Source organism: Pezoporus flaviventris, unplaced genomic scaffold (assembly GCF_033815535.1).
Source record: "Pezoporus flaviventris isolate CSIRO_AGI_PZ_B2104156 unplaced genomic scaffold, CSIRO_AGI_Pfla_v1 ptg000015l, whole genome shotgun sequence".
NCBI classification, from domain to species: domain Eukaryota; kingdom Metazoa; phylum Chordata; class Aves; order Psittaciformes; family Psittacidae; genus Pezoporus; species Pezoporus flaviventris.
The window spans coordinates 30,624,237-30,641,328 of record NW_026892563.1 but is presented as its reverse complement, the minus strand read 5'-3'; the positions used below and the strand labels follow the sequence as shown (position 1 = coordinate 30,641,328).

Here is a 17,092-nt window from a genome sequence, read left to right as displayed (position 1 = left end):
TCAAAACCTCACGTTTAACTTAGATTACTCCACCTTGAAATACATTAATTCAATGCATTGCTCTTTGATTTCTTCACCTCAGAAATGCACTCTGCTGTCCAGAAAAGGTCTAGCTGCCTCAATATGTGCTCAGATGTTAGTCATTGTGTCTCCTCCTCTCCTCTCCTGCCCTTCCCTGTCATGCAAATGTGGTCTTTGGTGTTTATATTTCCCTAATGGAGAGGGGGGCTGAGGGGTAAGGAAATCTCTATAATGAAGCTGAAAAATCAGGTTTGTGAATTTTATCAGATGTCCTCCTCTGCCATGTAAAGAATTCCTTACTAAGTGGGAGATTTTTCTTTTTCCATATCCCTTCATTTAATTCATGCTTGCTCTTTTTGCCTTTTCTTCTTATGACTAAAACCCATCAGCGCTCAATACAAATGTAATTAACAAACACTCATTAGAACTGACTGCAAGAAGAATCACAGAAATGTTGCATGTGATTATGCAGCTCACAGTTTTACAGGCTGCTAACCTGACAGCTGTACAGTAAAAGAATATTCAGAATTTCTTTACATTCAGAAATTCTTTTCTTTACATTTCTTAATTGCATAGCAGCATTTTTGTTAGTTTTTCAAGTATTTCATTCCTTAGGGTGATTAAGGAAGCAGCACACCTGTGGTTGCCTCATATGTTCCTTTCATTAATAGTGTTGCTTCTTACTCCATGAGCCACAAAGAGGGGGCTGCTTATCCTCACTTGCTGAATTGTTTTTTGTCTTACTGCCTCCCATTGCAACACCCCTTAGTGAATTCAGAGTTTCATTTAGTATGGGCACGTGAGTATGGCACTGATTCAGGTAATACCGTGTGTGGATATGTTGTCTGAGGTACTGATGCCCACGCTATCAAGATTAAAGCTTGTTCCAAAGATGCTTGCCATTCAGAAAGCAAACCTTCAACTCCACTGCGCTTTTTTCCTGTCCTACAGTTGATCCACAGCCACTTTCTTTCCTTGGCTTTAGAGATGTGTATGTTAGCACCTTGCCCTCTTGGCCATAAGAAAATGTGATTTAATCCTGAAAAAAAAACAACATATTTGCACTGGCAGTGTTCAAGGCCAGGTTGGACAAAGCCTTGGGTGACATGGTTTAGTGGGATGTGTCTCTGCCCATAGCAGGGGGTTGGAACTAGATGATCTTAAGGCGCTTTCCAACCCTAACTATTCTATGATTCTGTGGTTCTGTGAAGTAATGTTAATGGGACCAATAACTGAATTTTTGGCCATTCTATGAATTTGACACAAGCAAACATTTTCTCAGCCATATGCAGAATCATAGGATAGTTAGGGTTGGAAGAACGAGTGTTGTTCTCTCTTTTTTAGAAGAAACTGATTCCTAACATTTTGTTAGGTACCAAATAACCTTTAGAATAATTCAGTAAATCATAAAAGCAAAAGGCTTCAACTAAAATATTCTTACAGCCAAGTAGGAAATCAAGTCAACCATTACTGACATTAATTCACTGATCTAGAAAAGTACTGCAGTGCACTTATCAAAATGCTTGCTGATTTCTTACATTTTAGTGAAATTTAAAGGAATTGATGTTACAGAGAGCCCTAGTGTTTCATGTCTTATGAAATTCACTGAAACTTTTCTATACTAAAGCAATTATACAGCTGTTGTAGCTCATTAGTTTGACCTTTTTTAATAATAACAATATTTTAAGTAAAGCTTAGCTGTAAAAATATGAGAGTGTTTATCTGGAGCTGATAAATTAACTGCATTCAAAAGGGAAAAAAACAAATTAAACTGTGAATTCTATTGCAGATTTGTAAGGGATTCTTTGTGCAAGAGGACATGCCAAAGGATGATTTTAAGAAAGAAAGAGAATTTGTGTTCTTGCATTTGCACCACGGCTATTGTGAGGATTTGGAATTACTTCCTAAGAAATACACAATTGTTCTAATTGAAAATAATTGATGAATAAAGTTATTCTGTTGGCCTATTGGACATACAATAGGCTATTTTAGTTAAACAGAGAGAAAAGTTTCAGTCCAGGTGACACTGAAGCTAATGGTAACTTTTCTTGCCTCTTGTGGAAATTCAGAAGTCAGTTCTGGGTTCCTGATTCTGCCAGTGGTTTCACATATCCTGTCTTTTTTTGTGCTTTCTCAGGAGTTGGAGTTTATCTGATTCATGATTAACGAGTATCAAGCCTGTATCTAAAAACACTCCTTATGAATGCATAAAGTGAAGAAACTTGGAAAATGTTTTTCTGCCGATTCCTTTTGTCAAACTGACTCAGTACCTTTAAGAACAGTAATGACAAGGATTTCAGACAACTATGATATTTAGGTCGAAGCCTTTTATTCATAGACCCCTGGAAATGACAGACCCTATGTTAAGTTCTCACATTAAAAGGGATCCAAAGGTCACAATCAAAAAAAAAAAAAAAAAAAGAAACAGACTCTAGAATAAAAGCTTTGAGATTTTGAATAAAAGAGTGTTCCTTCCATCTACTGAAAGCGAGGTCAAGTGTTTAAAAAACAGTATTTTTCATATAGCCATTTTCGAGGGCAGCTAGAGAATTCAGGCATATCCTTTCCTTTTAATTAATCTATTTTAAATTAAATTTAAAACATTTAAATTGCTCTTATACCTAAACCCCCTTAACAGTTTCCTTGACACAGTCTGTACAATCTGTTAAGGACACGATGCTAAATGCAACCTGCATTTAGGCACTTCTAAATTTGTATTGGCAGGGAAAAAGAAGTCTAACCCATGAATGTATCTTTCTAATATACATCTGTGTAGTAACCTAGAGTTCCATAGCACAACTGGGGAAGTCTAGGGATATGTTAAAAAAAACCTTGATTTAGCATTTGGCTCTCTCTGAGGAGTGTGGCATTTGTAAAGAACCCTCTTAAAGAGGACTGGAAAAAAAAAATAAAATCAGTATACAGCACCATGCTTAATGAAGCCACAGCAGCTTTTTCCTGTCTCTTATTGCTGCATGGCACACATCCAGATATCTGCTGTACTAACATTTGCTCCTGGGAGGAGATGAAGAAAAAAGGGTCCATAAGGTTCCCATTGGCCCAGACAACTGAAACATCTGCTAGATTCATGAGCAGCTTGCTGGTCTAAATCAGCAGGGAGAACTGCTGCAGATCGGCACTGCCATATCAATAGATACTTCATAGACCGGAGGGAGGAAAAAAGAAAGTCAGTAGAGTAAGTGATTTTATTTCAAAGTACACTAAAGTCTTGTGTAGTTTTATATAAAATGATATCTTAATTGCACAAAATTAGAGCCACATCTACAACTGATCAGTTTGGAAGACTCATTAGAGGACAGGTACATGAAAGAATAGCGGGATACAATCCTGATCTCCTAATATCTGCTAATAGGAGCAAGTCACATAGGTTTGCAGATGAAATTTGACAAAAAGCAGTCACCTGAGGAAATAGTCCCTTTACTTAGAAGCTTGCACCAGCAGAAGCCTCATCTTTCTGAAATAGAAATAGTGTTAAGATAGTTGTTGGAATTGAATCAGCAGTTCTGTGTCAGGACACACAACAGGAGAAAAGAGGACTTGCTGAAGCAGTAAGTATAAAGGACAGAGGAGAATATACATCCTCGATGGGTGCGAACTGCCCTTCATCTCTTTGGTTCAAGCCTGGGTTCTGGCACCTTAAAGTGTAGCCTGGCCTAAGTAATTTTGTTGTTTATAGTTTGGTGCCACTTAGTTTCAAAAGGGCTGCTAGAACTGTATATAGCAATTGTTCTCCAGACCAAATTCCTGCTATTATTTTACTGTTCCAACCAATTTGGGGGGGAGGACAAAAGTACTAAGTCAGTTTTAAAACTGTTGTTTCATATTGGAACTTTCATCAGCTTGCAGAGCTGTGCTTCAGAGATCTCTATACTAGAGAACGAGTCAAATATCAAAGAAGGTAAATATTGACATGATAGATGAACTCACCACTAATGAAAACTTTGTGAATATAGAGATCATCACAAGTGGAAAACCTTTTGCTAATTATTCTTTTTTTTTCTGCTTTTGCTTTGCCAGAATCAAAACTACATTCTTCAGGGCATGTTCCCAGTTGGCTGGGATGCGCCTGCTAATTGATCCACATAAAGTCATTAAGGGAGTGCCTGTTCACATAAAAACATCTGCAAGCACAGTGTTTCCCACCTTTAAGACAGTACTATCTTTTAACACACACATATACTCCTTCACAAAATTTGTTACAATAAATGTAATTCTTAGTTTTGTGTTATTTTAAGTAAAAAGAGCTTACATTAATCATGCGCGCTTTAAAGAGTAGGTACAGTTTGCATTATGTTACGATAAACATCTAAGCCTTTGTATGCTTTTCAGCATTTTCTAGATATTTTGAGTGTACAGAACTAGAAGGAAAATCTCTCACACAAAATATTAATTCAGACCTTGTGACCATTTCTCCAACGTGGAACCGTGCTGTGACAGGTTGGAGTGTACCAGAACACTTGTGTTCTTTTTTGATTTCTTTTGTTGTTGTTGCTGTTGTTTGGTAAGGCATTTTTGCACTTGTTGAACTGCAGTGCACTTTTAAGAGGGTAAATGGCTGAGTCATGCCATCACAGTGCCAAACACCTGTGGCTTGCAATGAGCAATCGCATGGAGACAGGACAGAAAATGTGTGAAAATTGCGTGCTTTAGATTGCATTTCAGTGCAGTCAGTTTTAGACCCATTGTAACTACTTTCTAATAGATCGTTTTTATTAATACATTGTATTCAAATTGCAGCGACAGGGTATTTTAAATCCTATTTTATCATTGCTAAACATCTGCATGATAGTTCTTTGATAGGATATATAAAGAACTCACAGTGTAAATCAGCATGCCTGGCTGCATGCTCTACTTTTAAATTGACAATGTGGGTGTAAGTTTTCCCATGGTGTTTAGGCTCGGATAGTTGTTGTATTGTCCTGTTGCTCATCAGAATGATATTAGTGTCAAAACATTTTTGGCACGTATACTACAGAATTGCTGGCTCACTGACGAGAAGCAGCATTTGGACAAGCCTCCTTCTGTTGCAGTCATCTTAGAAAAATCAGCAATGTTAAGTTCTTCTTGTCCTTCTGCAGCCATTTGGGTAAATTGCTCAGATTTGTGTTCACATAACTGGAATCTGATCTTTTGCTTGAAATTTCTGGTTATTCTTTTTTGCCTGGCTCTTATTCTATGGAGATTTTCCCCAGTGAAAGAGAGGAGTATCCAAAGCAGAGTATTTTATACTTTTTAAGTGATTATTTATGGTGGGTAGGCGATTAATCAGAAGACAGGAAGCAGTGTTCAGGCAGTGCTGTCTCCATATTGTATGTTGCAGTGTGGTGGTCAATTTTAGAGGTCCCCAAATAAAAGTATGAAGATAGCAGTCTGAAGGACTGATTGTATTAACTAGTCTTTACAGCTCTTGAATTTTCTTTTAAAATGACACGTCCAGAACTTCATTTTTTTGTTGCTCAGAGGAGAAGTTTGAACAGGGGAATAAATTGTAACAGGAACAACTTCCAGTTGCGCAAGTGGCCAAACACAGAGCTGATGTGAGGTTGATAGTGCCTGATACTGACTTAAGCTAACTGAAGTTCTAGACTGACTTTTATAAGAGGCCTTACTTTTTGGGGGTTGTGTTGATCGCAAGAAGTACCAGTCAGTTTGATGAAATGCTTGGCTTTGGGAGAGAGGAAAGCACATAGTATGTTGTAACTTCATAGCAAGCGGTAGATCTGATAGGGTTGTATATGTATGTATATTTGGCTCCACCATAGATTTATATATATTTTTCCATTACCCTATTATCTGGCTTCTGTGGGTGTTTTTTTGTTTGTTGTTTTGTTTGTTTTTTTTTTTTCGGGGGGGATGGATGTTTCCCTTTTTTTTTCTTCTTGGAGCACTGATGTGAAGTAAGAAAATGTCATTATCGTCTATTTGCCGATTAGGAATGGAAATGTGACAATGAAGCTCAGATCCTCAGAGAAATGAAAGTGCCCAGTTCTTTACTTTTCATGTTAGAATTGGGTCCCTTCCTCCTTTTAGACAAATGGGCTTTACAGTTTGCTGAGGCACAATGAATTGAGCCCAACACTTTAAAGCAAAAAGTGACACAAAGCTCTAAACCATATTTGCACTTATGAGAACCAGAAAATTCAGCAGTCTGTTACTGAGGCTGTGGGAAGATGAAGTTCACTTTAATTATCTTTGGGTTTGTAACTTCCATCATGAATTTAGAGTTGTGGAGGAGAATGCCTTTTTCCTCTTCCAAAATAAATTGAAATATAAAATCACTGGATATGCTTCTCCATTCACAAGCAAATAATACCATGGTGATAATCTGAAAAGAGTAAAAAAAAGCCATTTATGTGAGGTTCCTAAGAAACAGTACTGTTTGTCTGTGCTTTTTATTCCATTGTGTCTCACAGACTTTTTCTTGTTTGTCTTTATGGAATAATTGTACTTAAATACGTAATTTTCTCAAATTTGTATCTGCAATTTCTTTCACTGAAATATAGTCCAAATCAATTATATCTTGAGTTAGCTGCTGTTGTAAAAGCATACAACTGAAACACAAGGAGTGAAGGAAGGAACAAAGGCTTTCTCCTTCTCTATTACTGCTGTCTAACATAAATTCCATAGGCAGAAATCAGCAGCTGTAGCGGTGTGCTCCTGTCCTTTGCATTATTTGAGTAATTGCTTAAACATTTAAGAAATCCCAGCAACCTTGAAGGCACAGTTTGAGGGGTAACAGTTCTTTCTGAGTTATTTCTTGTCTCTCTCCTAAAACTCCGTCATTCTGTGGTAAGTTTCTGCAGTGTTCTCATTAACTCAGATTTTCTCTGCTAGTGGTTTTGCTACTGGAGCATGTAATAGTTACCACAGCACACCATTTTAATTTGTTGTTTGTTTTATTTCTTTTTTTAAGCAATGTTTCTTCAGTGAGCAAACAACTGAAAGGACAGTTTCTCTGGAGATAGCATATACTTTAGAGTTTATCTAGATACAGGACTAAATTGTGGCCATTTAAGACAGCAAGTTAGGAAAGGCCAATTGACCCAGTCAAAGACTCTTTGTGTATCAAATTCTTCTCAGGCAAATTTTTCTTTCTTTAAAACTGCTTATGAATCCAGTTTAGCATGCAGGCAACATTGGCACTTTATCTTTTAGAATAAAGCACAGCAGGTACTTACCTGTCTGTCTTTAATATGTAGCAAATATTTTATTGTACTCTTAAGACTGATCACAGAAATAAAATAAAATAATAGGGCCAACAACTTATTCTGTAGTTTCTTCCTTCAGTATTTGCAGGACGTTAACATTCTATCTGTGCAAAAAAAACATAGAGGAGATTAATTCCTATTGAAAACTTAGAAGAAACACTAGTTGCGCAGTAATGCAGACCTCAGTTTATGCCTGCTGCAATGCAGTTCATAGTATCATTTTTCTTTAAATTAGATAAAGACAAGCTAATAATACTTCATCTCTTCAGAGAGATGTTGGCAGTATTTCATATATAAATTAAGAGAAAAGTCAGGAACCTGATTCAGTATGTTTAGATGTTTTATCATACTGGCTTTTGCTTCTAATGTTTTCACTCTTTTTTGCTAAGAAAGCAGGCCAAAATTAATGTATTCTCCGTACAGATGCAAGTTGCTATTTGAAGTAGTAAGTTGCTTGCCTCTTCACCTAAATATTTATTCTGTAGGAGGTTTTTTTTTCCTTAAAGACTTGGTCCTATTGAACTCAATATAAAAAAAAAAATCTGACTGATTTGAAAAATAATTTGCTCAAGTGTTATTTTCTTTTTTTCCTTTCATACAGTTTTGAATTTTTTTATCAGCTTTGGTTTTGGCTGACATCATGCTATAAAGGTGTGAAACAAAGGTATGGCTTCATGGTTCTACGCAGGACTGGAAAGGTTAAATCTCTGCTGTAGGCATTCTGGTGAGAATGAGCAGGACTTTAGGCTTTACTATCTCCCTTGTTTCTATGCTGATAATTTACTTCACAGGGATGCTGAGCAACCAGGCACACTGGAACCGATGTGTCAAGATTGCTAACTCACTGTCACCTCTTGTCCAGTTCTTCCTCTCTTTCCACACCCATTTCTCTTTATGGTTCTCTGTTATACAGTGGCATGACTAGGAAAAGCTTGCTGTACCGATATGGTGAAACTCTCTTAATTTATAATATAAATGTTTCCTACAAAAGCAGACCTCTGCAGAAACAGAAACAAAGAGAGGATTATGCTTTCTTGGTGCTTACAGTCACTAAGTCACTTTTATAATTGGCCTAGTAAATAGATTATAATATATAACCTAAGCATCAAAAGAAAGTGTTGAACTCATTAAAGAGCTTTCATTTTAATTGCAAAAAGTAAAAAAAAAAAAACAAAAAAAAAACAAAACAAAGATAAACAAATAAACATGAGATGAACTCGCAAGATGAATGTTTCCAAACTGGACCAAATAGTGATAATTACTGTGCATAGTCTTGTCACACACTGAGATAAAAATCCATTTTAGAATCTGTAAATGCAGTTGAGCCATCATTTCTGGGTGAAAAAAGCCCTCCTTTCTTGACTGAAAACAGCTTGTGGCTAATGAGATATGAGCTTGTCAGTTCTACTGGAAAGCAGTATTGGTCCTCCACAAAGCGTTGTGAAAACAACCTGTGATAGAATATACTTAACTATAGCTCCATCTAGTCAAAATAGTTGAAATAATTTTGTTAACAAAGCTTCCTGAAATGAGCAGGGGGACTGTGATACCACATAGTGACAGTGATATCGAGATAGCAAGATGCTGCCTTCTTTTTGCAATAGCTTTATTGGTTATTTATGTTTGTATAACCTTCTAGTGTTTTCCAATGAAGGTTCCTGCTCCCTCTTCATATACAAGAGAATTGTGATTCAGGCCATCAGTACTTCTGTGTTATTGATGGGTTTGGTTGGGGTTATTTTCATTCTTTCTCTATTAGTTTACTGCAGGCAGATAGTACAATTGTTTGACTTGCCTCAAGGTTTGATCATGGAACAGAACGTAATCATATATACTGTAATGGATATATATATGTGTCTGACTGACCTGACCTGCTGTGTCAAGTGTTCTTGCCAGCCATTTGTTGTGAAGAAAGCAAACAAGCTGGATGGGTAGCCCTGTCTTTAGAACAGTGATCGTCTGAGTCACATTCATTATCCAATCATACCTGTCAATCAACTCAGTTAATAGTAAAGTAGGAAGTAAATTGCACTGAACCAACCTAAAAATACGTCTTCAGAAGAGTATGTATTATTTACATATTCTGCATTTTCTAGGTGTTTATAAAACTAAAGTGTCCCTTTAGTTTTTGCTAAGCAGCATTTGATGGAGGGATTTCACTTTGATCCAAATTAAAACTCATGTGAAAGATACAACTTTTACCTTTCTTCCCCACCCCATCTTACCTTCTTACCCACTCCCCACCACCCCCCAGCTCACATTCTCACCTGTTTCTTCAGCTAAACAGGGATAGTTCTAATATTGCTTGAACTGATCAGCCTCATGCTTTTCCTGTATTCTCTAAAAGCTGACAGGTAGTAAAAGCCTTTTTTGCAGTGCGTGTGGGAGCCCTGGCTTTTGCGAGCCATGTGTCCCATCATCATCATAAAATCTTATGATATTTTTTCTACTGGTTTATCTTCTACATTAAGTATCAGTATCTGCCCTTAGTACAAATACGAAATTTGGGTGTCTTTTTCCATACCTGCAACCTGAAAGAAGGAATTACTAGTCCTGTTCTGTAAAGCACTACTAAGGTTTCTGGAATGGTGTGTTAGTGTCCTGGCTGCTCATATTCAAGGAAGAGGTGGATTGTCAAGTTTTACAGGGATGGAGGGGCCATCCTGTGAGAGGCAAATAAAACATCTTGGTTTGTACAGCTAGCGCAATGAACACTAAAATGTGATGTATCTGGGAAGAGCGTAATGCACTTATGAGCAATGCGGGAAGTGCTTACAGGTTTTCACTGCATGTTGAAATTTAATGTATAATTAATTATTATTAAGTCATATGCTATGTTCTTTATTGCTTTCTGCTCATTCATATTGACCATGTAGGAGTTTTATTGAAGTAAAGACCAGTTTATTTTTTTTTGTATTGTTTTAAGAGAAAGTTTTGTTAGGAATTGAATTATTTTCAATGTGTTTATATATATATTAATAAAAATATGTGATGTATTTAATGTTTTCATGACTTCTTGAGTTACAGTTATATCTGGAAAAAGGAGCCATAATACTTAAAATCTTTTTGACTTCTGTAAGGCTTTTGACTTGAAATAGAGTGACATTTTGAGTAATAAGCAAAACTCACTCAAAACCAACCTTACAAGCATCAAGCAACTTAGAACTGTTTCAAAAAGTAGGGTGAAAGTATAATGACAAAGAAGAACCCATGACTGAACAGTTGTGTTTCTGTGCATTTGTTTGCATATGGAAAAGTGGTTGGTACTGTACTATTCAGATGGTTTTCAGAAACAACCTGGGAAGCACAGTCGTTGCCAGCAATATTTGTGAATGCCATGAAGACTGTGGCTATATGAAATAAGGAAGAGCACAGGTCAGTAGGCTTGAAGTGAGATAAGTGCAGTGAAACATAGGGACATACGTCAAATAGATACAGGACAAGAAATAAAATGGGTTTGTTTTTGGAGTGGTGTCTGAGAAAAAACACAGGCATCGTGGTAAACAGTCAGACAAGAGTCCCCATCTGACCCTGTGGCCAAGGATATTCATTTAGGTGTGCAAAAAAGAACCTGAAGTGCTGATGGAGAAGTGGCATCATCTTTGTATCTTCTCCTGTGACTGCTACAGTGGCGTCTCCATGTCTGGAAACACACTTCAGAAAGAAAATGGCAAATGAAAGAGGGCACAGAGAAGAGCCACAGACTAATTAAAGGATTAGAAAAATATGGTTTCTACAGAAAGGCTTAAGAGCTCAATTTATTTAGGTTGTCAAAGAGAAGGTTAATGGGTGATATGATCATGGTCTCTAAGTGCCTACAAAAGAAAGAAAAATTTGATCATAGAGGGCTCTTCAGAACAAGTGGAAAGATGCAACATTAGCCAGTTGATGCTAGGTGCTGCAATGAGACATTCAGACTAGGTGTAAAATCCTGTTTTCATGTTTAAACAGTGATGACCATTGCTCTCTCAAATAAGTTACTGAAAGTGCCACTAAGTTTTCCATTACTAGGCTTCTTAAGTAAAGGCGGAATGCTTCTGTTAGATATGATATTGTCTTGTTTGATTTCTGCTCACAGAGTTAAGGAAAAAATTAAGAAATAGGAGCTTATATATTATGAACTCTTCATGCTAGAGAACCACAGTGATAACACCTAGTTGTTGAAATGATGAAACTATTTCTTTAAACATACCTTTGTCTGGCATGGCCTTTAGGCTTGCCTTCGTATTGAAAGCAGTTCAACAAGCATTCTTGATTTAATGGGACTATTCAAATGGATTAGAACCAGCGCAGTCAGTGCTGGGAGTATGAATGGTTATAAGTTATCCTATGCATAAGGGGTTTATCCAAAGCAGATCCCTTGGGGAGTGATGTGATTCCAGCCACAGGTAGCTGTGCTGCAGTGGGGGCCTGCTGCCCCTGCAGCTCAACGGTGGTACCCAGAGGTGTCTGAGAACACCTTGTCTGCATCTCTGATGGCCTGAGCTCTTCATCCCAGCATGCTCATAGCCTGGCAGCTTTGCCGGCATGCTTTCTAGGCACATGCTACCTACCTGTTTAACAGACATGGGCATCTCTCAGAACAGTGAGTCCCCCAGGAACCAGATCTAATCTTCAGTGGCATAAAACTTGATACTTGTAATGCTGTGTTAAACGGCACAATATGGATGCTTTCTGTAGTGTTCATCTATCTCATACAGGCTTTTAAAACCTTTTCCAGTCCTTCCAGTCCCAAAGTTCCTATTTCAATAATTCAAGTTAGATGCTGATACCAACAGAAAAGCAAATCTCATAAATGTTTCTTTGTCTTAGCTATCCCATCATTTATAAATAATTTTGGTCTTCATGATGAGGCGTGCAATATCTGGTCTTGCTTTGCCGATTTTCTCTGTTCCGCACAGGCTGCCTTCTTTGCAATTTGGCTAATTTCCAGATAAAATGGTTCATTTTTTTTCTCTACCTTTCTCTATTCTGAGTTTCCTATGAAGCTGTGTGCATCTTCTCCAGATCCACACAGCTTCTGTATGGGTAATGGATAGAATGAATGCTTTGATTTCACTATTATATGCTAGATTAATTCTTACATCCACAACATCAACATGCAGTAAAATGGCCAGAGAAAAGAAAGTTCTTCAGACCTCTTTCAGATCGTATCATCTACAGTTTCCATTTAAATGGTTCATCAGAAAAATTCACCTATTAACCACTCTTCTGGTTAAACATGTCTGTGACATCACAATCATTAGCAAATGATAGACTACATATATGCTGACACCTACATGATAAGAACTAAAATATCAGAAAGGGAATATAGGGTAATTCTGGGGAGTTCTTCCAAATGGGTTAATAGGGTGCTAAATCATTACAGCAGTTTTTTATTAAACTATCTTCCATTCCTAGTCTGTAATGTAAATGACAGATGTCACTGTGCTAATCTCTGGCATTAGGCTGTTTAATGCTTCTTGTATGCAAAAAGTGGTTTAGCCTGCATTGCCTTGTATCCACAACTCATTCTTTAGAAGGTCATCTCTTTGGCAAGATGCCTGTAATTTAGTGGAAGTAATAACAGGCTATGTGCATTTTTCTGGATTTTTAAAATTCTAATTTAAGTGATAAGCAATTTCTGCAGTATCTGGAGGTTCTTTGACGCATGGGAATGGAAAGAGGAGAAATGGAAGGAAATGACATATCTTTGCTGTTCTTTTTCTTTCCATCCTTGTTTATGATTTTTCACTCATCAAGTATTTCTCAATGTGTGGTTTTCAAGAAGTGGGGTTTGATTAATGAAGTGTCAGATATAGAGGATGTCATAAGATTTTAGTGTTCATTTTTTGCAGCATTTGAATTAGCCATGGTGTTTTCGGTATTCCTTTATTTTTGTTTACTATTTCTGTTACCCTGTTGATAGTAAATACCCTTTTATAGTAAATCTTAGTACATAGTAAATTTTGACATTTAGACATCTGTAGGAAGTTGATATTTATACAAAAATCAGACCAGTTTTACATTTTTATGGGAATTTTTTATTTATTTTAAAGCAAGAGAGCGGAGAGTGTTAGACTATCTAGCCACTAATGCTTTCATTGACGTAAGAGCTTATGTACCAGGCCTAATGCCATAAAATATGTTACATAGGGAAATGGGCAGCTATCAAAACCTGACAAGAATTCTATTTTTGTCAATATCAGCAGGTCAAATACAAGTTCAGTTTTTACTCTTTATTTAGTAATTTCTTACTCTGGTCATCTGAAAACCTGTATTTGAGATACTAGACTTCTATATAAAAGGCATGCCTCAGTTTAACTTAGCTTGGGGAGCAACTCTGATGAGAGCCACTAAAATAGGATGTTTGTGTGAAGGTTTTATGTGATTCTGTATTGGTACAATTACTGGATATTTTATATATAATTTCCTTGATGTACTTATGTCTGTGAGCTTGTTCACATCTATAGGATTGTAGAGACTTTTCACTTCAGACATATCCCACATGAGTGTCCATCTAGGCATTATACTGATGCTAGCAGCAATACCTGCCCATAAGTGCTTCTTGTATTAACAGAACCTCTATAAAAGGGGGGGAAGAAGGAAGCATATATTTGATTTAGACTATTGTATTGCCTTTCTTTTGCATTGTATCCTTGAAGAAATTACTACATCTCCAGATAATGATGTGTCTTTCTTATTACTGAAAAACTTTTCTTTCCTCATCCATGTTAAAAATTACTTCCATGTTTTTACTGTGCTCCCTTGTTACAGTACTGTTTGTCAGAATGTCTTGTGCTATTTGTCAAAGGCTGTTCTCACAATACATAAGCACTTCAGTCTAACTACAGCATTGAAAATACTTGTGATTCAAAAAAGTGGGTGATGCTGCTGCTTTATTGTGTAGAGGTATTTGGAAAACTTCCCAGTGACTTTTCAGCAAGCACTTAGTGTGATTCATAATGCTCTGGGATAGAATCACAGATGTGAAAGAGACCTACTACATCATCACTTCCATTTTCATATGAGATCAGGTTATATTCCCTCAACAGAGGATGCATTGAGTTTCACATACATTTGCAAAACAGTGGATGCATAGGTTCACAATACATTTGCTCTCTTAACAGCTTACCAAACCTGGCAGGAAAAGCATTGTCCTGAGAATTTATTAAAAAACATAAGAAGAAACAGGGAGTCAAGACTGACTTGTACCTCTATTTTAAAAAGCTGATGCAGATTTTTATGTTACGCTTTCAGGGATGTTTTCAACAGCCATTTAACTGTATCATCTGTACTAAGGTATCTGGATAGGGATGTAGCACGTGAGCCCCATGCAGAGGCATAGCCTGGATGTGTTGGTGTGTCTGAGGAGATAAAATTGCAATGTATTTCTTTGGATTTAATTAGTATGACTTACGGGGGGAGGGGGGGGAGGGAGAGGAAGAGGGGGGTGGAAATCCCTATTTCTTCATTAATCTGTTTCTTAGATGCAGAGAATATATTGCAAATATAACTTTTTTCAATTTATCATAGTATCTTTTATTGGTCACACACTGAATTCAGGCTCTGTCACCTGTGGGAAGTTGCATCAATAAATTCAGTTTTACAGCTTAAAATCTTTCTTTTTTTCTCTCACCCTCTTCCCTTCTCCATCCCTCCCTTCCCTCCTCAGGCAGCCAAGGGCAGTTTCCACTTACACAGAACGTCACCGTTGTTGAAGGAGGTACAGCAAATTTGACCTGCAGGGTCGATCAAAATGATAACACCTCCCTCCAGTGGTCAAATCCAGCTCAACAGACACTGTACTTCGATGACAAGAAAGGTAAATCATTTCCTGAGCTCATCCTTCTGCATCGTTTTTTCTAAGAAAGAAATATTTAAAGCTATTTCCCTTTAATACTTTAATGTGAAAACATTTGCGAGGAATAGATGTTTTCAGCTATAATTATGACATAATCATTTTGTTTGAGGTGGTTTGCTGAAGGGCTCTCTTCCATACAAAATTGTATTTTATTATTAAAGGAAAAGAATTATATTTGAAATTCTTATTGCAAGTTAATTCGGAAAATATTGTTGCAAAATATCTTGGATGAGCATATATGGGTGGTAAGAGACCGGCAAGGGAAGTTGTCCATAAACCTTGTGACTTGCTTTTATTAGTGTGTGTTTGTGTTTATACATATATATATGTTACATTTGTATGTATATAATCCCACTATGTGCTTCAGGTGTACTGCAGTTTTGCTGTTAGTGCAATACAGAGTTGCTGTGGTAGGTAGCTAACAAAAATGCTCAGTTTTAGTGCCCTGATTTTTCCAATTATGCATAGATTTTTTAATTTTAGTTAAATTAGAGGGGGGAAAAAAGACATTCCTTACAAAAAGAACAGCATTATCACTGTAGTAGGATATATTTCTAAGATCTTTATCTTAATCTGATATGAAAAAGCATTCCATTTTACATAATAGAATGTTGAGATAAAAATTACATTATATTCCATAAAGAAATTAAAACTCAAGTTATGAGGAATAAATTCATCACTTGGCTTCAAAATGCAGAAGCTTTGGTGTTGATTTCAGCGTTACAGAAGTTCAACAATATTTCATTCTTAATTCTAGTGCTTGAATTTATTCTAAAAGGTGCTACATACTCTAGAACATATTTTAACAAGTGCAGTTATTCCTCTGCTTGAAATTAAAGAACCACTGTCCAAATGCTTTGCTGGATGGTGACAAGACTTTAAAACACGTTGTAGGACTGAAAATGCTTTGTGGATCTATGCACTTCAATAAAAGTAGAGTCTAAAACCTGTCATTTTATACCTGCCGAAGCTGCAATCAAAATATGGGGCTTTTTTGCTATTAATATAATAGCTGAATTGAATCTCTTGATGGTGTTGAAGTGGTTCCTTTCTCTTTTATCTAATTTCCTGTAGCGTGTAATCATTTGATTTGCAATTTCTTTGAAATCATAAGTACCATTTGAACACAGGATTGAAGATGAGAGGTTTATAAGGTGAAAACTTTTGAGCTGTAAATCTAGTCCTGTAACCTTTATTCATATGGACCCCCATATTAATTTAGCTGTAATCATTGGTGGTTTGGGATGGGTAAATAATGTCTGCAAAACTAAAAGCAGAGAGAACTTGTCTGTTAGAGCGTATCAATATGCAGCAAATCTGTATCTTTTAATAAAATAAGTGACATTTTAAAAGATGCTGAGAAGGACATGGGAGGACTGCAAATAGATTAATTTGAGCTTTGTGGCCATTTTGGTATGAATTGAATTTTCTGTGTAGTTTAGCTAAATCTGTACTTTTACAGCGAATAATTGAAGTTTGTATTACTTTTTAATATAATGAATTGAAACAACAGAATTTGAATGGCATGCAGCATAGTAAGGACTTAGAAGCAATTTATATTCCCCACAGGGAATGTGAGGAGCTGAACTGTGTAAATTTAAAGGACCACACTCTTTATTGAACTGTTAGCTTGTCCCAAAACTTTGAGGAATACTTGACTCATTTTATCTAGGGATTACTGTATATCTGTTAGACAGAAAAACGTCTTGATGTGGTCAAGAATAAATTAGGTCCTTCAGACAGAAATATTTAGTCTTTCTTATGCTGGCAGGGCTTTGCATTCTATGTGATGTGTCCAGACTCAAATATACCAAGGGGAGTAAGCAGCATCCCAGTGCTACACAGGAAACATTCTGCCACTTCTGAAAACAAAGTTGCAGCTTTCTTTGGCAATTTTTCTGTGTATGTATGTGTTCTTATAAGGAAGACAGAGATTTCCTTTACAGGCTTTGATGCTTGTGTAACTGAGTCAAAATGGAGAGAGATACTCATGTCTGTG

At 36.7% G+C, this 17,092-nt stretch overlaps 1 protein-coding gene across 3 annotated transcripts in view; it reads left to right on the top strand.

Annotated features, from left to right (window-relative positions):
- The window catches only part of CADM2 (cell adhesion molecule 2), a 628,684-nt gene that overhangs the window by 432,124 nt on the left and 179,468 nt on the right, over positions 1-17,092 (top strand). For all 3 annotated transcript variants that reach the window (XM_061453969.1, XM_061453970.1, XM_061453968.1), the window contains one exon: positions 14,905-15,054. In XM_061453969.1, coding sequence (XP_061309953.1) covers positions 14,905-15,054 — 150 coding nt within the window. The remainder of the gene's footprint in view (positions 1-14,904; positions 15,055-17,092) is intronic.